Source organism: Salmo trutta, chromosome 7 (assembly GCF_901001165.1).
Source record: "Salmo trutta chromosome 7, fSalTru1.1, whole genome shotgun sequence".
NCBI classification, from domain to species: domain Eukaryota; kingdom Metazoa; phylum Chordata; class Actinopteri; order Salmoniformes; family Salmonidae; genus Salmo; species Salmo trutta.
Window position 1 is genome coordinate 54117985 of NC_042963.1, and position 23609 is coordinate 54141593.

Genomic DNA, 23609 nt, shown 5'->3' on the forward strand with positions numbered 1-23609 from the left:
ATATATTTTTTTTATTTGTACAGAATTTGATCTCAATCAATATTAACCATACATCTATCTATCTTCACCCGTTACGCATTCAGAAACATTGGACCACACTGTATTTTGTTGTTGCTCTCACGCTAACGTGCGAGATCCAGCCCCCGACTACGCGGTCGCAATATGCCCCAACTTCCCCCCCTCCCCCGCGGACTGCCTGGTTTGAGATGAGTGGAAGATGTCGGTTTCGGGTCTGAAGGCCGAATTGAAGTTTTTGGAGTCAATTTTTGACCCAAATCACGAACGTTTCAGAATTATCGATTGGAAGCCCGATGAGCTTAGTTGTCAGTTTAATGTAACCGGTGAAAAACTGTTGATAATACATTGTAACATCACGGTAAGAAAGGAAACTAGCTAGCTAACGTAGCTAGTACAGGCACAGGGCGAGCGATAAACATGACGAATTTGGGATTTCTCAAGCCGAACACTGCGAAAACACAAATCAGCTAAGCTAGCTTTGTTTTTGGAGATCATTTAGCTAGCCACATAATATATAAATGTGTTGAGACTTTTCAGTTAGTTTATACTCTTCATAAAAAGGGGCCATATGTCCAGGTATAGTTAGCTATGCTAGCTAACTCGTTAGAAAACAAGAAATAAGATCATATTTGTAAACGATACCGTTGGTTGTTAGAAAGCTAATGTTAGCTAGGAGGCTAATGCGTCTAAATAAAACAACTCAGAATGTCTTTTGCCACAGGGCCAATCTATTAAAATGTATCTGATATTTGTACCTTATTTTACTTATACAATAACTTGTCAGAAGGTAACGTGACCTGCGAACACGATTGCTGACTAATGGAGATAAAGAATAGTCCTGCGTATTAGCTAGCTAACTAAAAACCAGGACATAACGTTAACAAGTCAGCGCTACTAGGTAGGTAGTGCGTGTTGCATATTTATCGATGCTTCTACATGTAAAATATAATTCCTTTATCCTGAAGTAGCTACAGTTCAGTCTTGTTCCATTTAGAGCTTTAACAAGTAATGATGTGATCAATTGATCATCCCTCCCCTTCCAGGAGTCATACCCCTCTACACCTCCAATCTGGTTTGTTGACTCTGATGACCCAAGTCTGACAGAGGTGTTGGAGCGCCTGGAATATGTCAGAAAAGGAACATCTTTGGTAAGACACTTACCTGTGTGTGTGTGTGTGTGTGTGTGTGTGTGTGTGTGTGTGTGTGTGTGTGTGTGTAGACTGTGGAGTTTTCTTCCTTCATCTTCAACACTATGTGCTGTAGGATGGAGCTACTGCCTCTCATAGAAGGCATAGGCCCTAATATCACCTACAAAATTGGTTAATTGTAAAAAAGAAAATAAAAATGTTTAAAAGGGTCCGTCAAACTATATATGCCTTTTACCCAAAGTGTGCCTTTAACCCATACATTTTTACAGATGGGTGACCCCCAACTGGAATTGAACCCACAACCCTTGCAGTTGTCAGTGACATTTATTTTAAAAATGTAACCTTTATTTAACTAGGCAATTAATTTAAGAACATTTTTTTATTTAATACACCCCGGCCAAACCCTAACCCGGACGACGCTGGGCCAATTGTGCGCCGCCCTATGGGACTCCCAATCACGTCTGGTTGTGATACAGCCTGGAATCGAACCGGTGTCTGTAGTGACGCCTCTAGCACTGAGATGCAGTGCCTTAGATTGCTACGCCACACTGGAGCCATGCTCTACTGACTGAAGGCGTCCGCGTGCTTCCCATCCGAGAAACAGTTTGGAGCAGTTTGCGTATGTATTATGACATTTTGTGATGTTTTTGTTAGTCTTGGTATTTGTCAAAGGGTTTTTGTTTTGTCTGGTCGTGCAAAACATTTTTCGAGGCAAGCTGAAGTCTACACCCCTTCGTCAGTGATTCGTCAACAGTAGGGATTCAGTGATTCGTCAACAGAAGGGATTCAGTGATTCGTCAACAGAAGGGATTCAGTGATTCGTCAACAGTAGGGATTCTTCAATGAAGTGTGTGTCACTCAAAGAGCAAATTGTTTTTCATGCATATTTTTTATATTTGAAATTCAACCTTCATTTTTATTTAGCTAGTCAAGTCAGTTAAGAACAAATTCTTATTTACTATGATTGCCTACCTCGGTCAAACCCTAACACGGACGACGCTGGGCCAATTGTGCTCCCCCCTATGGGACTCCCAATCACGTCCGGTTGTGATACAACCTGGAATCGAACCAGGGTCTGTAGTGACGCTACTACCACTGAGACGCCCCTCGGGAGCCCCTATACAGAAATACTGAACCAAACATCTTAGTTAGAGGAAGGAAAAAGGAAACCGCACACTGCTCTTGATAGTATCACTGATCTTTAATGAGCTTACGTATCGGCGTAAGCTCATTTTCCTTCATCCTGTTTCAACTGTTGCCATGTGTAACAGTGTAGGTTCTGTCCCTCTCTTCGCCCCAACCCGAGCTCGAACCAGGGACCCTCTGCACACATCAACAACAGACACCCCACGAAGCATCGTTACCCATCGCGCCACAAAAACCGCGGCCCTTGCAACGCAAGGGGAAACCCTACTTCAAGTCTCAGAGCGAGTGACGTCACTGATTGAAATGCTATTAGCGCGCACCACCGCTAACTAACTAGCCATTTCACATCGGTTACACATGCACATCTGAGCAATCTTATTGCAGGTGCGAGTGCCTTTTTAATTTTTTATCTTAGTTAGATGTAAAATTCCACGACTTACATCTCTGCAAAAACATCAAAATTAATGACAGATTTCTTCAATTATCTGACTGTTTTGCTACGGCATCTCAAGATGGACAAACAGTACTATCGCTGCATTTTTCCCCTTGTTTTTCAAGCGAAGGTATTTAAGGGAGTATGCGAGCACACTCTTTCGGTCCTCAGCTAGGCGCCAGCTGAACCAAAGCATGCGGAAAGCTTGAGCCACATAGAACACTGACTGTAAGTCGCTCTGGCTCTTATGAAAATCTTAGTACCTCCCTCATAATTGGTTGATAAGTTACTGTAAAGCAGGGGTAGTCAACTAAGTCGGGGGCCGGAACATAAATATAATAATTTGTATACTGCAAATTGACCACAACTAAGCCCAAAAAAGAGTTTTGTATTTTCAAATAAAAAGATTCCATACCTTGATTACATTAAGACACGATCACACACAGTGAGCACCAAAAGTATTGGGACAGTGACAATTTTTGTTGTTGGTGGCTCTGTAGTCCAGCATTTTGGATTTTAAATGATACAATGACTATGAGGTTAAAGTGTAGACTTTCAGCTTTAATTTGAGGGTATTTTCATCCATATCGTTTGAACCGTTTAGAAATTAAAGCACTTTTTGTACATAGTCCCCCCCCCATTTTAGGGTACCAAAAGTATTGGGACAAACTTTCTTATGTATTAAAGTAGTCAAAAGTTTAGTATTTGGTCCCATATTCCTAACACACAATGATTACATCAAGCTTGTTACTCTACACACTGGTTGGATGCAGTTAGTTGTTTGTTTTGGTTGTTTCAGATCATTTTGTACCCAATATAAATTAATGCTAAATAATGTATTGTGTCATTTTGGAGTCTCCTTTTATTCTAAATAAGAATATAATGTTTCTAAACACTTTATACATAAATGTGGATGCTACCATGATTACGTCTATTCCTGAACGAATCGTGGATAATCATGAATGAGAAAGTTAGACGCACAAATATCATACCCTCAAGACATGCTAACCTCTCACCATTACAATAACAGGGGAGGTTAGCATTTTATATCATACCAACAAGACATGCTAACCTCTCACCATTACAATAACAGGGGAGGTTAGCATTTTATATCATAACCCCAAGACATGCTAACCTCTCACCATTACAATAACAGGGGAGGTTAGCATTTTATGTTTTTAGAAACATTATATTCTTATTTAGAATAAAAGTGACTCAAATTACACAATACACGGTTCACCCGATATGGATGAAAATACCCTCAAATTAAAGTTGACAGATTGCACTTTAACCTCCATAGTCATTGTATCATTTCAAATCCAAAATACTGGAGTACAGAGCCAAAACAACAAAAACATGTACTGTCCCAATGCTTTTCTCTTTTCTTTGTTATTCCTGGGAATACTTGGTCAACAGATTTCCTCCGTGAAACTCATTTTTGACTGAATTCCTTGTGTTTTTTTGTCTTTTTTTTTTTTGTCACGCTGCTCCAAAGAAATACTGTTGAATGACAGTTTTTTGTTTGTTTCCCCAGCTCCTGCAGCAGCTAAAGCGTCTCATCTGTGACCTATGTCGACTGTACAACCTGCCCCAGCACCCAGATGTTGAGATGCTAGATCAGCCCCTCCCTGCTGGGCCCATCAACCCAGAGCGCAAGGTACGGCTCATTCTAGAATGAAATTCTATTTCTTTGGTAGGCCTGACAACCCCATTATAAATAGAATCTAGAACTGGTGGACTCTGATTTGAATCACGTTTTTAGGCTGACACCCCCCCCCCACACAGACACACACACACACACATACACACACAGTTTGAAGTCAGCAAATATTCAGTTGGTTTGAATCACATTGTAAGTGGAAATAATGTTAGCCTCAAATGATTTATCAGACTAATCTAAATATTGTGACTCAAGGATGGGGACAGCCCTATCGCAAGGCAATAATCGTATTCTGGGCCCGAGTAACATTCCATACCAAAATTGATAGTCAGAAGGCATGCCTCGTCTTTAAACTCACAATCCATTTTTTTGACTTTCCTTTTCCTCTCTCTTTATAGCATGGACCAGCGGATGAAGTGACATCCGAGGAGGAGGAAGAGGAAGAAATGGGCGAGGTGTGTGTGTACCGGTGTGTGTGTACCTGTGTGTGTGTGTGTGTGTGTGTGTGTGTGTGTGTGTGTGTGTGTGTGTGTGTGTGTGTGTGTGTACCGGTTTTGTGTGTGTGCATGTTTACCTACCTGTGTACAACAAACATTACATATAGAGATAATATCCACATTCATCTTAAACTTATTGTGCGTGTGCTGTATATAACTTATCTTGTGTGTATGTATACTATATAAAACCTCTCTTGTGTGTATGTATACTATATAAAACCTCTCTTGTGTGCAGGCCTTGAATTTAAGGGCGTCCTGTCATCCCTGGGATGATGGGAAAAATATGTCTGGGACGGTTCAAAACAGACTCGGGGACAGTTCTGGGACGGTTCAAAACAGACTCGGGGATAGTTCTGGGATGATAGATCCTAAATTCATACAACCACTCAACATAATTACAATGTTAAACAGTAATGAGGCGGATGCAATTGATCTGAACGTTTAGTTTAAAATGTTGCTAAACATATTCACACGGCGGTAGGCTACGTGCAGATGTTCCAAAATGCAATTTGCGGTAACGCACCGTTCTAAAACGCCACTGCACATCCAAGCGGTTTCATGTGACTGAAATGAAAGTTTGACATTTAAAATGAGGGGAGATCTAAAGATGCAACAACTGGCATGGGTTGCTAATATGACTAGGATTATCGTCAACTAGCATGGATTGCTAATATGAGTAGGATTGTCGTCAATGACTAGGATTATTGTCAACTAGCATGGGACGCTAATATGACTAGGATTATCGTCAACTAGCATGGATTGCTAATATGACTAGGATTGTCGTCAATGACTAGGATTATTGTCAACTAGCATGGGACGCTAATATGACTAGGAATATCGTCAACTAGCATGGGTCGCTAATATGACTCGGATTATCGTCAACTAGCATGGGTCGCTAATATGACTAGGAATATCGTCAATTAGCATGGGTCGCTAATATGACTCGGATTAGCGTCAACTAGCATGGGTCGCTAATATGACTCGGATTAGCGTCAACTAGCATGGGTCGCTAATATGACTCGGATTAGCATCAACTAGCATGGGTCGCTAATATGACTCGGATTAGCGTCAACTAGCATGGGTCGCTAATATGACTCGGATTAGCGTCAACTAGCATGGGTCGCTAATATGACTAGGATTAGCGTCAACTAGCATGGGTCGCTAATATGACTAGGATTAGCGTCAACTAGCATGGGTTGCTAATATGACTAGGAATATCGTCAACTAGCATGGGTCGCTAATATGACTCGGATTAGCGTCAACTAGCATGGGTCGCTAATATGACTCGGATTAGCGTCAACTAGCATGGGTCGCTAATATGACTCGGATTAGCGACAATTAGCATGGGTCGCTAATATGACTCGGATTAGCATCAACTAGCATGGGTTGCTAATATGACTCGGATTAGCATCAACTAGCATGGGTTGCTAATATGACTAGGATTTGCATCAACTAGCATGGGTTGCTAATATGACTAGGATTAGCATCAGCTAGCATGGGTTGCTAATATGACTAAGATTGTGTCTTTGGCTGCTGGACAATGAAAGAAAGTTGATTTTAAAAACCAATAGAATATGAGAGAAAAGCTGTTTTCAATGTTTCTAAAATAATTCCCTCAACGTTTCTATGGTCCTATTTTGGTTAGACTACCTTAAAACGAGGTAAGACATGCCCCATAAAATGACATAAAACCTCCAGGTTTTAAACAATTACGTTTATGGTTAAATAGTTACAAAATATTGACTGCCTCCGCTCAGATTGCAAGGTGTGTGAGGTGTGCGTTGCGCAACAGGGACTTTCCGCTCTTGTGACCATTCAATCTGAATACTTTGGACATAGGCCTTGAGTGGCCTATGTCCAAAGTATCAAGCCTATAGACGTTAATGTTAATTATCCTACAATATATTTGTCAAACATGACTGCCGTTTATTTATGTAATTAAAAGTATCATTATAGATTGGCTACATTTCTGTCGTCTCATGTTAGCATCTGTCTGGACATGACAGACTGTAGCCAATAAGCATAGGCTATCACCTACACTTTGACATATTGGCAAATTATTTATACTGAACAAAAATATAAACGCAACATGTAACAATTTCAAATCTTTTACTGAGTTACAGTTCATATAAGGAAATAGGTCAATTGAAATAAATTCATTAGGCCCTAATCTATGGATTTCACATAACTGGGAATACAGATATGCATCTGTTGGTCACATACCTTTAATAAAAAGTAGGGGCTTGGATCAGAAAACCAGTCAGTATCTGGTGTGATCACCATTTGCCTCATGCAGCGCGGCACATTTCCTTCGCATAGAGTTGATCAGGCTGTTGATTGTGGCCTGTGTATGCAGGCCATGGAACAAGTTGGACATTTTCAGCTTCCAGGAATTGTTTACAGATTCTTGTGATATGGGGCCATGCATTATCATGCTGAAACATGAGGTGATGGCAGCGGATGAACGGCACGACAATGGGACTCAAGATCTCGTCACGGTATCTCTGTGCATTCACATTGCCATCAATAAAATGCAATTGTGTTCGTTGTCCGTAGCTTATGCCTGCCCATACCATAACCCCACTGCTACCATGGGGCACTCTGTTCACAACTTTGACATCAGCAAACCGCTCACCCACATGACTCCATACGCTGTCTGCCATCTGCCGGGTACAGTAGAAACCGGGATTCATCCATGAAGAGCACACTTCTCCAGCGTGCCAGTGGCCATCGAAGGTGTGCATTTGCCCACTGAAGTCGGTTACGACACCAAACTACCGTAGGGTCAAGACCCTGGTGAGGACGACGAGTACGCACATGAGCTTCCCTGAGACGGTTTCTGACCGTTTGTGCAGAACTTCTTTGGTTGTCCAAACCCATAGTTTCATCAGCTGTCCGGCTGGCTGGTCTCAGACGATCCTGCAGGTGAAGAAACAGGATGTGGAGGTCCTGAGCTGTCGTGGTTACACGTTGTCTTCCGGTTCTGAGTCCGGTTGGATGTACTGCCGAATTCTCAAACTGCTTATGGTAGAGAAATGAACAGGTCTGGTGGACATTGGTGCACTCAGCATTCCAATTGCTCGTTCCCTCCAAACTTGAGACATCTGTGGTGTTGTGTGACAAAACTGCACATTTTAGAGTGGGCCCAGCACAAGGTGCACTTGTGTAATGATCATGCTGTTTAATCAGCTTCTTGATATGCCACACCTGTCAGGTAGATGGATTATCTTGGCAAAGGAGAAATGTTCACTAACAGGGATGTAAATGCATTTTTGCACAATATCTGACAGAAATACGTCTTTTTGTGCGTATGGATTTTGTTGGGGATCTTATATTTCAGCTCATGAAAAATGGAACCAGCATTTTACATGTTGAGTTTGTTTTTGTGCAAAATAGATTTCATATTATTCCAATGTTGCATTTTTAGAGGCACATCTTTGTCTATTTGAATGTTCTAGAGTAGACCCATGTTGGCATATCAAAACATAACAAATATCTTTCTTAATTTGGGACGGTTTATCTTCAGGTTGGGATGGTTGAAATGGCGCTATGGTAGGATTCTTGGATGGTGATGAAGAAAGTTAGCCTGGAGCCTTGCTTGTGTGTATGCGTAACTCCAAATGTGATAACAGGGTTTGTGTTCAGCAGGACATTGAAGACCTGGACCACTATGAGATGAAAGAGGAGGAGCCTGTACATGGGAAGAAGTCAGAGGACGACGGGATTGAGAAGGTGATTACTGTGATACACACATCTTTCTCTCTCTCTCTCTCCCTCGCTCTCTGTCGGTCTCTCTTCCTCGCTCTCTGTCGGTCTCTCGCTCGCTGTCTGTCGGTCTCTCTCTTTCCCTCGCTCGCTCTCTGTCGGTCTCTCTCTCCCTCGCTCGCTCTCTGTCGGTCTCTCTCTCCCTCGCTCGCTCTCTGTCGGTCTCTCTCGCTCGCTCGCTCTCTGTCGGTCTCTCTCCCTCGCTCGCTCTCTGTCGGTCTCTCTCTCTCCCTCGCTCGCTCTCTGTCGGTCTCTCTCTCTCCCTCGCTCGCTCTCTGTCGGTCTCTCTCTCTCCCTCGCTCGCTCTATGTCGGTCTCTCCCCTCGCTCGCTCTATGTCGGTCTCTCCCTCGCTCGCTCTATGTCGGTCTCTCCCTCGCTCGCTCTATGTCGGTCTCTCCCTCGCTCGCTCTATGTCGGTCTCTCTGTCGGTCTCTCTCTCTCCCTCGCTCTCTGTCGGTCTCTCTCTCTCTCCCTCGCTCTCTGTCGGTCTCTCTCTCTCTCCCTCGCTCTCTGTCGGTCTCTCTCTCTCTCCCTCGCTCTCTGTCGGTCTCTCTCTCTCTCCCTCGCTCTCTGTCGGTCTCTCTCTCTCTCCCTCGCTCTCTGTCGGTCTCTCTCTCTCTCCCTCGCTCTCTGTCGGTCTCTCTCTCTCTCCCTCGCTCTCTGTCGGTCTCTCTCTCTCTCCCTCGCTCACTGTCGGTCTCTCTCTCTCTCCCTCGCTCACTGTCGGTCTCTCTCTCTCTCCCTCGCTCACTGTCGGTCTCTCTCTCTCTCCCTCGCTCACTGTCGGTCTCTCTCTCTCTCCCTCGCTCACTGTCGGTCTCTCTCTCTCTCCCTCGCTCACTGTCGGTCTCTCTCTCTCTCCCTCGCTCTCTGTCGGTCTCTCTCTCTCCCTCGCTCGCTCTGTCGGTCTCTCTCCCTCGCTCACTCTATGTCGGTCTCTCCCTCGCTCGCTCTCTGTCGGTCTCTCTCCCTCGCTCGCTCTATGTCGGTCTCTCCCTCGCTCGCTCTCTGTCGGTCTCTCTCTCCCTCGCTCGCTCTATGTCGGTCTCTCCCTCGCTCGCTCTATGTCGGTCTCTCTCTCCCTCGCTCTCTGTCGGTCTCTCTCTCTCCCTCGCTCTCTGTCGGTCTCTCTCTCTCCCTCGCTCTCTGTCGGTCTCTCTCTCTCTCCCTCGCTCTCTGTCGGTCTCTCCCTCGCTCTCTGTCGGTCTCTCCCTCGCTCTCTGTCGGTCTCTCCCTCGCTCTCTGTCAGTCTCTCTCTCTCCCTCGCTCTCTGTCGGTCTCTCTCTCTCTCCCTCTCTCTCTGTCGGTCTCTCTCTCTCTCCCTCGCTCTCTGTCGGTCTCTCTCTCTCCCTCGCTCTCTGTCGGTCTCTCTCTCTCTCCCTCGCTCTCTGTCGGTCTCTCTCTCCCTCGCTCTCTGTCGGTCTCTCTCTCTCCCTCGCTCTCTGTCGGTCTCTCTCTCTCTCCCTCGCTCTCTGTCGGTCTCTCTCTCTCTCCCTCGCTCTCTGTCGGTCTCTCTCTCTCTCCCTCGCTCTCTGTCGGTCTCTCTCTCTCTCCCTCGCTCTCTGTCGGTCTCTCTCTCTCTCCCTCGCTCTCTGTCGGTCTCTCTCTCTCTCCCTCGCTCTCTGTCGGTCTCTCTCTCTCTCCCTCGCTCTCTGTCGGTCTCTCTCTCTCTCCCTCGCTCTCTGTCGGTCTCTCTCTCTCCCTCGCGCTCTGTCGGTCTCTCTCTCTCCCTTCGCTCGCGCTCTGTCGGTCTCTCTCTCTCCCTTCGCTCGCGCTCTGTCGGTCTCTCTCTCTCCCTTCGCTCGCGCTCTGTCGGTCTCTCTCTCTCCCTCGCTCGCGCTCTGTCGGTCTCTCTCTCCCTCGCTCGCTTGCTCTCTGTCGGTCTCTCTGTATGTATCTACACTGAGCGAAAATATAAACCCGACATGCAACAATTTCAAAGATTTTATTGAGTTACAGTTCATATAAGGAAATCAGTCAATTAAAATAAATAAATTAGGCCCTAATCTATGGATTTTACATGGCTGGGAATACAAATATGCATCTGTTGGTCAAAGATACCTTTAAAAAAAACAGGGACGTGATCAGAAAACCAGTCAGTATCTTGTGTGACCACCATTTGCCTCATGCAGCGTGACACATCTCCTTCGCATAGAGTTGATCAGGCTGTAGATTGTGGAATGTTGTCCCACTCATCTTCAATGGCTGAGCAAAGTTGCTGGATATTGGCAGGAACTGGAACACGCTGTCGTACACGTTGATGCAAAGAATCTCAAACTTGCTCAGTGGTTGACATGTCTGGTGAGTATGCAGGCCATGGAAGAACTGGGACATTTTCAGCTGACATGGGGCCGTGCATTATCATGCTGAAACATGATGGCAGCGAATGAATGGAACGAAAATGGGCCTCAGGATTTCGTCATGGTATCTCGGGCATTCAAATTGCCATTGATAAAATGCAGTTGTGTTCATTGTCCGTAGATTATGCCTGCCCAAACCATAACCCCACTGCTACCATGGGACACTCTGTTCACAACGTAGCCCACACGACTCCATACATGCTGTCTGCCATCTGCCGGGTACAGTAGAAACCGGGATTAATCCGTGGAGAGCACACTACCCCAGTGGCCATCGAAGGTGAGCATTTGCCCACTGAAGTCTGTAACAGCAACAAACTGCAGTCAGGTCAAGACCCTGGTGAGGATGATGAGCTTCCCTGAGACGGTTTCTGACAGTTTGTGCAGAAAGGTTTCTACTAGTTACCACAACCACAGTCAAAATTGGCTATAAAGTAAAAAAATATATGAAAATAAGGTTAGGTTTAGGATTTGATCCTGAGTCACTTTACCACAGATATACCCTCCAATCACAAAGGTTATGTAAATATTGGAACTTTTCTTTCTCCACAGATCGTGTTGGTGTCTGGTTACTAAGCAACCATTTTTTTAGTTTTTCCAGACAAAACAACTGTCAACAGTTGTTTAGTACGCCTCTACATTTTCACCCCTAAAATATGGCAATTCCAACCACAAAACATCTTAAGGCTCAAAATACAGACACCTTGCCTACCTAACAGCTAAATGTTTTTTTGTTTTTGACTTTGTTAAAAAATCGTATTCTACTTTCGAGGCTCCTCCGCATGTTGTCATGGGAAAAATATGAATGTTATTTCCAACAACCAATGGAAATCATATTGAATGCTGAGATCGCTGAAAGACAATTCTCTTTGGCAATATGACCCAAGAAGTAAAATGTTAGACCGGTTACCCAGACTGTCTTTTCCTTGCGTGTTTTTTGAAAATTGCTTCTTGTAATTGTGAAAGTAAGCGTTACATTGTACTGTGTACACTTCGCTGTATTTTACAACTTTTTACTATTGTTTTGCTATCTTTAATTGAGCTATTTGTCAACATTTTCTAACTTTTTACTATTTTAAATGAAGCACTTCCTACTGCATTTTGTACAAAACGTGCTGTATAAATAAAGTTGAATGTGATTTGATTTGAAGGAGAACCTGGCCATCCTAGAGAAGATCCGTAAGAACCAGAGGCAGGACCACTTGAACGTAAGTGCTCATTCGGTAAGACGCCTTTCTTATTTTTCATGGGGGGGAAACGGGAACATTTCCACCGTTTTTATAGTCTCTTGTCTTGCTCTAAGGTACCCTGGTTCTGATCCGTGTTGTGATGCCTGTTTCAGGGTGCCGTTTCTGGTTCAGTTCAGGCGTCTGATCGTCTCATGAAGGAACTCAGGGAGATCTACAGATCACAGAGTTACAAGACAGGTGAGCGATCGACAGGTCAGAGTTACAAGACAGGTGAGAGATCGACAGGTCAGAGTTACAAGACAGGTGAGCGATCGACAGGTCAGAGTTACAAGACAGGTGAGCGATCGACAGGTCAGAGTTACAAGACAGGCGAGAGATCGACAGGCGAGAGATCGACAGGCGAGAGATCGACAGGCGAGAGATCGACAGGCGAGAGATCGACAGGCGAGAGATCGACAGGTGAGCGATCGACAGGTCAGAGTTACAAGACAGGTGAGCGATCGACAGGTCAGAGTTACAAGACAGGTGAGAGATCGACAGGTGAGCGATCGACAGGTCAGAGTTACAAGACAGGTGAGTGTTGGCCTGGCTCAGCACCCCATTGGCCCTAACCCTTTTCAGTGATTGTAGATCTGATGATGATAACATGTTGATTTAACAGTGATGTTCACCTGTATATCTTGTTATTCATTTCCAGGTATTTATTCAGTGGAGCTAGTCAATGACAGCCTTTATGAATGGCACGTGAAAATAAGAACGTAAGTATTCAGATCCAGGTATTATTTCATAGAGCTGTGGTAGCTTCCCTTGTTTCCTAGCTGTCTAAGTCTGGATAATATAGTGTAATCATTCTGTCGTTGTTTTACAGGGTAGACCCAGATAGTCCGTTACATAGTGATTTACAGGTTCTGAAGGAGAAGGAAAGGGTGGACTACATTCTGCTCAGTTTCTCATATAAAGTGAGTTTTTTATTCGTTGATTTGATTTTTAAAAATAAATTAATTGGTTCTTATGAGGTGGGAAAGAGGTTTTGCTATGATAAAGGTGTTTTCTTGTTTGACTCATGCAGGATAACTTTCCTTTTGATCCACCGTTCGTACGGGTCGTCTCTCCTGTGCTGTCCGGAGGGTGAGTGCTGCTCAGTGAAGTCTGGATGGACTTAATATCCTACGCTTCTGTTTTTACCCTAGAGTAGTCTGTCTGTCCTTTTCATCATGTCCCTGAACGTGATCTAGAGTAGTCTGTCTGTCCTTTTCATCATGTCCCTGAATGTGATCTAGAGTAGTCTGTCTGTCCTTTTCATCATGTCCCTGAATGTGATCTAGAGTAGTCTGTCTGTCCTTTTCATCATGTCCCTGAACGTGATCTAGAGTAGTCTGTCTGTCCTTTTCATCATGTCCCTGAACGTGATCTAGAGTAGTCTGTCTGTCCTTTTCATCATGTCCCTGAACGTGATCTAGAGTAGTCTGTCTGTCCTTTTCATCATGTCCCTGAACGTGATCTAGAGTAGTCTGTCTGTCCTTTTCATCATGTCCCTGAACGTGATCTAGAGTAGTCTGTCTGTCCTTTTCATCATGTCCCTGAACGTGATCTAGAGTAGTCTGTCTGTCCTTTTCATCATGTCCCTGAACGTGATCTAGAGTAGTCTGTCTGTCCTTTTCATCATGTCCCTGAACGTGATCTAGAGTAGTCTGTCTGTCTTTTTCATCATGTCCCTGAACGTGATCTAGAGTAGTCTGTCTGTCCTTTTCATCATGTCCCTGAACGTGATCTAGAGTAGTCTGTCTGTCCTTTTCATCATGTCCCTGAACGTGATCTAGAGTAGTCTGTCAGTCCTTTTCATCATGTCCCTGAACGTGATCTAGAGTAGTCTGTCTGTCCTTTTCATCATGTCCCTGAATGTGATCTAGAGTAGTCTGTCTGTCCTTTTCATCATGTCCCTGAACGTGATCTAGAGTAGTCTGTCTGTCCTTTTCATCATGTCCCTGAACGTGATCTAGAGTAGTCTGTCAGTCCTTCTCATCATACATTAGCTTCTGCTAAATGACTAAAATTAGACGGGCCAAATAATTTTCTGGTTCGTTAACCAGTCTTGGTACTTCTCTGTCCTGTATTTCAGGTACGTTCTTGGCGGAGGGGCTTTATGTATGGAGCTTCTCACAAAACAGGTCTGGATTTTAATACTATTCATACAATGTTTATCCCTCTTTGCTCATCTGATGATCTGACGAGGTTTTCAGACAGACCGATTAGTATTTCCTTGTGTTGTTCCAGGGTTGGAGCAGTGCCTATTCCATTGAGTCCGTCATCATGCAGATCAATGCGACCCTAGTCAAAGGAAAAGCCAGGGTGCAGTTCGGAGCCAATAAGGTAAAACAACTGTAACCATTGGTAAACATTTAGATATTTTGTCACACCATTGTGAGGTTGTTGAAGATGAATCTAATCTGTATTTTCACTAATGTTCTTCTAGAATCAGTACAGTCTTGCTAGGGCACAACAGTCATACAAATCCCTGGTGCAGATTCACGAAAAGAATGGTAAGTTATCCTCGTTGAACTATCGATCCATATAAACATGAATGAAACCTTGTATGATTTTCTATAGATGATGATTTATACAAATCCGTGGTTGTTATGGCAACCTTGTGTGTTATTTTCTTCTTCTTCTTCAGGCTGGTACACACCTCCTAAAGAAGACGGTTAAAGAGGTCACTCCTCATTCTCCCTGGGAACATAATGTCTTTTGGGTCAAAAACAATATATTTTAATTTCTTTTGAAACTATTTTCTCCCTTCTGACTTATTGGGAGTTATATCATCTTTCTTGTGGAAACCAACTGGCAAATTCTTCCGTCTGGCCTGTTGTCAGCTCAGTAGACCAGTATCTCCTCTCTGCCTGGCCCAACAACGGGCTAGACTGTCTCTACTCCCTCCTGTATCACTCCACTGCTCCCTTAACACTTCACCTGAGGAGAATGTCTGTTATAACTGAGGGGCTAGGCGGTCCTCCTGCATCACTCCGCTGCCCCCTTCACCTGAGGAGAATGTCTGTTATAACTGAGGGGCTAGGCGGTCCTCCTGCATCACTCCGCTGCCCCCTTCACCTGAGGAGAATGTCTGTTATAACTGAGGGGCTAGGCGGTCCTCCTGCATCACTCCGCTGCCCCCTTCACCTGAGGAGAATGTCTGTTATAACTGAGGGACTCGGCGGTCCTCCTGCATCACTCCACTGCCCCTTCACCTGAGGAGAATGTCTGTTATAACTGAGGGGCTCGTTGGTCCTCCTGCATCACTCCACTGCCCCCTTCACCTGAGGAGAATGTCTGTTATAACTGAGGGGCTCGGCGTTCCTCCTGCATCTTTTATACATGCACATCATCTTTTCACATTTTGTTTTCCCTTCTCTCTCTCTCTCAATGTGGAGAACAGCTTTTTGTTCTTCCATACATGCGCTGGTTTTGACGACGTGGACTCGACTAACGGGTCATCTTGATCAGTTCCTCCTCGGTGAGAGAACCTACCTACTGTACAGCAGACAGGTCTGACTAGAGCCGGTTTGTTCCTATCCACAACCACCACCACCTGTTTTTAGCGTGAAGCTGTACGCTGTTACAGCCAGCCACAGCATTGGCAGTGGGATTTGAACTGAAACCTCTCTGTGTGGTGACAGTTGGATTTTTAAAGCGAAGATGGAGGAAGATGGAGGATCACTTAAGATGTTTCAGTGATGTCATCTTTAGTGACGCTGCTTCTTTTTCTCCCCTGACTTTGTGTAATATTTACTGGTACAAAATGCAGACGTTGTTTAAAAGAAATAGTATATGCTTAAATGTATTGTTATTCTGCTTGCTGGCTTCTTTTTTTTTTTTTTTTTAAATGTCCCAGCAGTAACATCATGTGCCAGATTGGTGACAAAATGGTGGGTGACTAGGATGCAGGAAGGGGCCTCCCAAATGACACCCTAGTACCTAGATAGTGCACTCTTTTTGACCTTTGCCAAAGTAACTCTGGATCATTCATTGTTTTTTCCTGATAAACGTGTTGGTCCAAAAAATACTCCACGACGTAGGAAATTAGTTGCCATTTTGGGATGAAATCTACCACTGCATATTATCTCCCTGCTGTCCTGCAGGATGCGACTGTTGATCCTCAGTTACAACATCACACCTGACACCTGTCATGTCATGACCACTGTTGTGTTCTATTTAAGGGGATCACGTAGAGGATGGCCTGGTTTCAGATCTCCTGGGGTTGGTCTGTACCCAGATGTTCATACCGTTTCTGTACCGTACCGAGATATGCGGTATTACCCAATGTGCACAGAAGTTGGCTCTATTTTTATGCACAAAACAATTTAGGTAACCGAGGGGGGCTCTTGATCCAGGAAGGGATTGAACGTCATTCTGCTGTAACCAAGAAGCTTGGTCTTAACATCTAGACACTTAGCTAGCATGTTAACAAACCACGTACATAGCTGAAGCCCTGAGCTGGATATCATTGATTTAACACATCTTAGATTTCTTATAATTATACTTCATTTAAAGTTAAAGGCAGTGGCATAGCACTCATTCCCATAACCCCCCCCCCCCTCCCAAAAAAAACAACCCAATTCTAAATCATACCGTCCATATTTCAAAATACCCCGGTATAAATTGTATATATCGCCCAAGCCTATTTATTGTCTTCTAATGACCATAGAGGACTGGGCAAGACGGCACAAATAGACCTGGGACAAACCAGGTTGGAGCATAGCATGCAAGGCTACCACGGCACAACACAGTTACCGTAGCCAGCTACATTACCAGCTAGTTACCATAGCTACATTACCAGCTAGTTACCATAGCTACATTACCAGCTAGTTACCATAGTCGGTTACATTACCAATTAGTTCCATTACCTGTTAGTTACCATAGGCAGCTTCATTACCAGCTAGTTACCATAGTCGGTTACATTACCAATTAGTTGCATCACCTGTTAGTTACCATAGGCAGCTTCATTACCAGTTAGTTACTATAGGCAGTTACATTACCAGCTAGTGACCATAGTTGCATTACCAGCTAGTTACCATAGTTGCATTACCAGCTAGTTACCATAACTAAATCACCAGTTAGTTACCTTAGTTGGCTTTAACTGGAGACTGAAGGGTTGTGAGTCTTAAATAGTTGTATGTTTTCAATAGATCATATTTTGTGTTATTAAAGGACAAAGTGTTTTCATTGAGCTATTATACTAGTATACCAGTAGTGAGTTTTATTGGGTGATATATTCTATAGCTACCTAAATTGAAACGCAGTTAACTATACTGAACAAAAATATAAATGTCACACTTTAAATGATTTTACTGAGTTACAATTCAAATAAGGAAATCAGTCAATTGAAATACTTTAATTAGTCCCTAATCTATGGATTTCACATGACTTGGCATGGGCCAGCCATGGAAAGGGACTGGGAGGGCATAGACCCACCCACTTGGGAACCAGGCCCACCCCCAGCCAATCAGAATGAGTTTTTCCCCCAAAGGGGTTTAATTACAGACAGAAATACTCCTCAGTTTCATCAGCTGTCCGGGTGACTGGTCTCAGACGATCCCGCAGGTGAAGAAGTCAGATGTAGAGGGGGGCTGGCGTGGTTACACGTGGTCTGCGGTTGTGAGGCTGGTTGGACGTACTGCCAAATTCTCTAACACGAAGTTGGAGGTCGGCTTATGGTAAAAAAATGAACATTCAATTCTCTGCCAAAAGCTCAGCTGGACAATCCTTGCTGTCAGCATGCCAATTGCACACTCCCTCAACTTGAGACATCTGTGGCATTGTGTTGTGAATAAACTGCACATTTTAGTGGCCTTTTATTGTCCCTCGTACAAGGCGCACCTGTGTAATGATCATGCCATGTAATCAACTTCTTCATATGCCACACCTGTCTGGTGGATGAGTTATTTTGGCAAAGGAGAAATGCTCACTAACAAGGATGTAAACAAATTTGTGAACAAAATATGAGAGAAATTAGCTTTTTGTGCATATGGAAAATTTCGTGGATCTTTAATTTCAGCTCATGAAACACTTTACAAGTTGCGTTTTATGTTCAGTGTATTTGGAGGGGAGCTCTCCTGACCTGGTAAAATAATAACATCTTATGTGCGTCCTAAATTGCACCCTATCGCTCCTGATATAGCTATGGTCTAAATTAGTGCACTATATAGGGAATAGGGTTCTATAGGGCCCTGGTCTAAAGTAGTGCACAATATAGGGAATAGGGTTCTATAGGGCCCTGGTCTAAAGTAGTGCACTATATAGGGAATGGGGTTCTATAGGGCTCTGGTCTAAAGTAGTGCACTATATAGGGAATAGGGTTCCATTTGGGATGCTACCCTAGAATACCAAACCTGGTTGACCATTTGTCTATACATACTGAATAGAGTGGTTCTGCGTTTTTCCTCCTTGTATACCAAGAATATGTTTGGCTAAATATCTATTTTTGAGGTGTACTAATAAGGATTACTGTATGATGGAAGTATAAATTGCTCTCCAATTGCTCTCTGAAATGTGGAAGTTTTGTAACGCTGTTATTTACCCTGTTTTGTTTAGCGTTTTCAACATGCAATGTCACACATGTGCAGTGCTACTATAATATGTCTCCCAATTGGCACCCTAGTCCCTATATAGTGCACTACTTTTGTCCAAGGCTCATAGTCCACTATATAGGGAATAGGGTGCCATCTGAAACACTGCTAGGATCTTATCTGCATGTCCACCTCCATGCTTTTGGCTTGTATCAGAAACATGGGTATCTGCTGGTCTTTGTTGTCTTTAGCCCCGAAATACATATATCTAGGCTAGGCTACTATGGGTTTTTATTTCTGAGTGCGAGAGGAGGAGTCTTTAAATATATCTTCTCTGTAATGGTAAGTATATTTTTTGCACAAAATGGTAAGGATGTGCCTCAGAAGTCAATACACCTAAACTTAACAAATCAAGTGTTTTTTTTATTTTTTTTAGGACCACACCTTTTCTGAATCAGAGGAAAATCTGTCTTTCTAGATGTAATTATTATGTCCCTTTTTTGAATCGTTCAGTTGATACCAGTCTGAATCATACAGGCTCCCACTTATGGAGAAAGGTGGAGACGCAGCCACGGGTTGTTTTGAATTTCTAGGGGTCGACAGGGAAGAAGGGGATGGTTGTTTAGTAGTACATCTACTTGGTCTCCGTATGACCTAGATTACGTCCCAAATGGTACCCATTTATTCCCTAAATAGTGCACTACTTTTGACCAGGACCTATAGGGCTGTGGTCTAAAGTAGTGCCCCTTACATAGGGAATCCGGTACCGTTTGGAATGTAGTCAAAGCCTTGGTCCGTTACTTCTGCACAGAATTGATGTCTAGTTTATGGTGTGATTCCCCTTTTTAACTTAGTTCAGCTCAGTAGAACTTTTCTCTCACGTTTATGTAACTGCTTCCCACTTGATACCCAGGCCCTGTCCCAAAAAACAAGCCCTAGCCCTCCCTCCACCTACCCCCAGACACCAGTGGGATCTGAGGCTGTATGTAATCAAGTGTCTCAGTGGGAGTCTTGATCAAGGATGATTTCTCTTCACAGATAATTATGAATATCACATTTTTTACATTTACAGTCATTTAGCAGACGCTCTTATCCAGAGCGACTTACAGTAGTGAATGCATACATTTCACACATTTTTGTATTTTTTTTTTCCCCGTACTGGTCCCCCATGGGAAGCGAACCCACAACCCTGGCGTTGCAAACACCATGCTCTACCAACTGAGCCACACGGGACCACAATAAATAAAAAATTAATAAAATAAAAATGGCGACACGGACAAGGAGGGATCAGATCCTAGATCAGATCTCCATACTCTGAGACGATTGATACTTACGGACTCTGATACACAAATTTGATAGGTTTAAGCAATATGCTCTGATAGGGGCTAAGTGAATATATTGCCACATTTAATCACACGTGTCCAATCTTCTCAGATCTCCACAAGTGTCTGGGGGAGGGGGTAGGTAAAGAGGGGCTAGGGGTTGATTCTGGACAGAGGTGGAGTGCGGGGTAGAGGAGCTCATTCACTTTGGGTAGAGTCAGTTCAGTCATTCATTCTGTGATTTTTAAATAGGTTTGCACGTTTCTCTGTAACTGGACAGTGTTTTTGATAAAAGGTTAATCTGTCTTCTCTATCTAGACTAATTGTAGAATCATTTTCTGGTCGTCAACAAATGGTTGGACAGATTGTCAAGTTTTGCACCGTTGGCATGCTTTGTTTTTTTTGTTTTCAAGGGACATTTTGACCATGTACAGTAATTTGTAAACTTGCATCAAGTTTATGAATAAAGAATTTTAAGATTATTTGTTCGGTGATTTATTACTTGATTTGTTACTTGGCAACCGAAGGCTTCAGTCAGGGTTGGAGATTGGGGCTTGAAGTCGTCATGACAATTTTGTTTGGGGGGGTTTGCTTACAGTATTCCTTCACAGCCAAATGTTTTACAGCTTGTGCTCAAGCAGCAGCTCACAATAATACCGTTTGTACTTTGTAAATTAGGGCTATAGGTTATCACACAGATGCCATTTGGGATAGATGTAAATGTTTCCCCAATCTTCTCAGATAGGGTGAAAACTAAATTGTTCACCCGCTTGGGTCCCCAGGACCAGAAACACTGAGATGGATTTAACATCCAGACACAGCAATGAATGCTGGGTAAGAGCGATGACAATGAGTGCATCTATTAAGGAAAGTAAATGGTTAAAAAAACGAAAAGGAACAAGGGATACCTTGCTAGTTGTCAATTCATTGGTTCTGAGTGTCTATAGTACTCAGACATATGGGACTGCCAGTCTTCTATCATACCAACTCATTGTCATGCCAAACTGATCTTAGAATATTGCAAGAGCACAAATTGATCTGTGACCAGGCTATTTTGGGAGAATCTCGGTGGAGAAAAGGCCATTTTACTAGGCAGCAAGTATAATCCAAATATGACACTAAAAGGGATGATGCATAAAAACACTTTACTAAACTCTATACGAAAGTAGGAGCCGATAATTTGCTTTGGTTGCAAATGTATTATTTTTTTTGTATCATAATAAATGCTGCTAGATTTAACACCATATGATGAACCAGTTGGTTGTGTGACGCCTCATTGTTGGGTTTCTGCCATATTCCTTCTCATTCTAGCCTCATTATTGATGGCCGGGTAATGACAATGTCTATTTTATTTAGTATGTAGCTAGTATAATTGAGTTTTGCATAAAAAAAAAAAAAAAGTGCTTTGTTTAATTTGTAAGTGATAATGTCACCCAAAATGTATTGCTCTGCAGGGATAAATCTATGCTGGATTAGAATGACCGATACTCACATTCCGATGCAACCCCAGAACTGTCAGGTCAGTGAATATGAACTGGTCCCTTGCGGCAAAAAGAACCCATCTCTAAGTGTCTCTGAACGCATCGGCTTTCTGGGGCCTGTGATACAGAATCTGTTACCTTTTATTGTTGGTACTTCACTTTCAATTATTTTTCACTTTGAACTTTTAAGTATAGCTATATATTCTTTAGAATAAAGGTTTCAGTCAATTCTGATTTGGTTTATTTCGATGATCCATTGAACCTTACAGTACTTTAACAGTCCACAACACTTGTGTGAGGATCGCCTGTCTATGCCGTCGCTATGATTACCGGACTGTCTGCCTCTGCTTTTGTATCCTGATCAAAAGGTAAGTTTACAGATATGTAATTTCTTCTATTTTATGTTTTTGTTGATGTTTCATTTAACATGTTATAGTTGATCTAGCCTGGTCCCAGATCTATTAGCTTCTGTGGTCATTACCATAGGAATTGGCAAGACAGCAGAAACAATTCTGGAACCAGGCTAGAATTGATCCAACTTGAATATTGTCCAATGGGCAATGCAGTGTCTGGTTGAATATTATCTTCCCAGCAGGGTTGGAGTCGTACGCCAGAGGGGGGGCGCAGGAGTAGACGTGACGGTACTCACGCCCGCCCCCCCTCCTCCCGGACGCGCAGCTCCCCTGAGGACAAGGAGCAGGTCGGTCCGGGGCGGCGAAGGTGGAAATCGCAGATGATGTTGGAATCCAGAATGTCCTCCACCGGAACCCAACACCGCTCCTCTGGGCCATACCCCTCCCAGTCCACCAGGTACTGGAGCCAACCCCCACGACGCCGGGAGTCCAGTAGAGATCTGACAGCCGGACTCCCCTTGACGTACAGGGGAGGTAGTGGGGTGTCGTGGGGGACAGCATCAGCTAGGGGACCAGGAACCACAGGTCTGAGAAGGGAGACATGAAACGAGGTTAAGATACGATAGTGACTGGGTAGTTGTATCCTATACGTCACCTCATTGACCCTCCGAGGAACCTTGAACGGTCCCACAAACCGGGGGCTCAGTTTCTTGCAGGGCAGGCGGAGTGGGAGGTTCCTGGTAGAGAGCCAGACGCGATCCCCAGGATGCAACACAGGGGTCTCACTGCGGTGGCGGTCTGCCTGTTCCTTTTTGACAATGGACGGCGCGCTGGAGTCGCACATGCGCGTCACTCCACACTTCTTCTGCGCGCAGGAACCACTCATCAACCGCGGGAGCGTCGGTCTGGCCCGGAGTCCACGGGGCCAGGGCTGGCTTGAAAACCCAGAACACACTGGAAGGGGGTCAATCCAGTAGAAGAGTGACGCAGCAAGTTCTGGGCATACTTTTCCCATGGTAGGAATCGTGCCCACTCACCCTACAGGTCCTGACAGTGACTCCTCAGGAACTTCACCTGCTCCTGGTTCATCCTCTCCACCTGCCCGTTGGGCTGAGGCCGGTACCCGGAAGAGAGGCTGAGCTTCTCCATTAAGTCCCTCCATAGTCATGTGAATTGTGGGCCACGGTCGGGGGATGTATGTTGATCAGTCTCACGTCGCTGTGGAGGAATTTTGGTCCATTCTTCCATGCAGAACTGTTGTAACTCAGCGACATTTGTGGGTTTTCAAGCATCAACTGCTCATTTCAAGTCCTGCCACAAATTTTCAATTGGGGTCAAATCAAAATCCGGTGTAGACCTTACCATGAAATGCTTACTTACAATCCCTTAACAATGCCGTTTTAAGAAAATAGAGTTAAGAAAATATATGCTAAATTAACTAAAGTAAAAAATAATAACAAGGCTATACCGGTACAGAGTCAATGTGTGGGGGTACAGGTTAGTCGAGGTAATTTGTGTATGTCGGTAGGGGTAATGTGACTATAGATAATAAACAGCGACTAGCAGCAGTGTAAAATTGTAAATAGTCCGGGTGGCCATTTGATGAATTGTTCAGCAGTGTTATGGCTTTGGGGTAGATGCTGTTAAGGAGCCTTTTGGACCTAGACTGGGCTCTCC

General features: G+C 43.9%; 1 protein-coding gene and 1 long non-coding RNA gene across 5 annotated transcripts; both read left to right on the top strand.

The window, feature by feature from the left end:
- The first annotated feature begins 163 nt into the window (after nt 1-163).
- On the top strand, nt 164-17933 carry LOC115197687 (ubiquitin-conjugating enzyme E2 Q2). 4 transcript variants are annotated; one of them, XM_029759446.1, is made up of 14 exons: nt 164-376; nt 1062-1166; nt 4280-4402; nt 4804-4860; nt 8548-8634; nt 12178-12249; nt 12369-12453; nt 12914-12974; nt 13085-13175; nt 13286-13344; nt 14336-14384; nt 14491-14586; nt 14690-14756; nt 14891-17933. In XM_029759446.1, exons 1-14 carry the CDS (start codon nt 218-220, stop codon nt 14920-14922), a joined length of 1143 nt encoding a protein of 380 aa, XP_029615306.1. In that variant the 5' UTR covers nt 164-217; the 3' UTR covers nt 14923-17933. The 4 variants fall into 4 exon arrangements, with proteins under 4 accessions (XP_029615306.1, XP_029615308.1, XP_029615309.1 ...); XM_029759448.1 differs by having other exon boundaries at nt 12178-12234; XM_029759449.1 differs by having other exon boundaries at nt 8551-8634; nt 12178-12234.
- Nucleotides 12460-12907, top strand: LOC115197689 (uncharacterized). The gene is made up of 3 exons (XR_003879049.1): nt 12460-12501; nt 12676-12708; nt 12790-12907. It is a non-coding gene; the product is annotated as an uncharacterized LOC115197689 (long non-coding RNA).
- Nucleotides 17934-23609: the final 5676 nt, after the last annotated feature.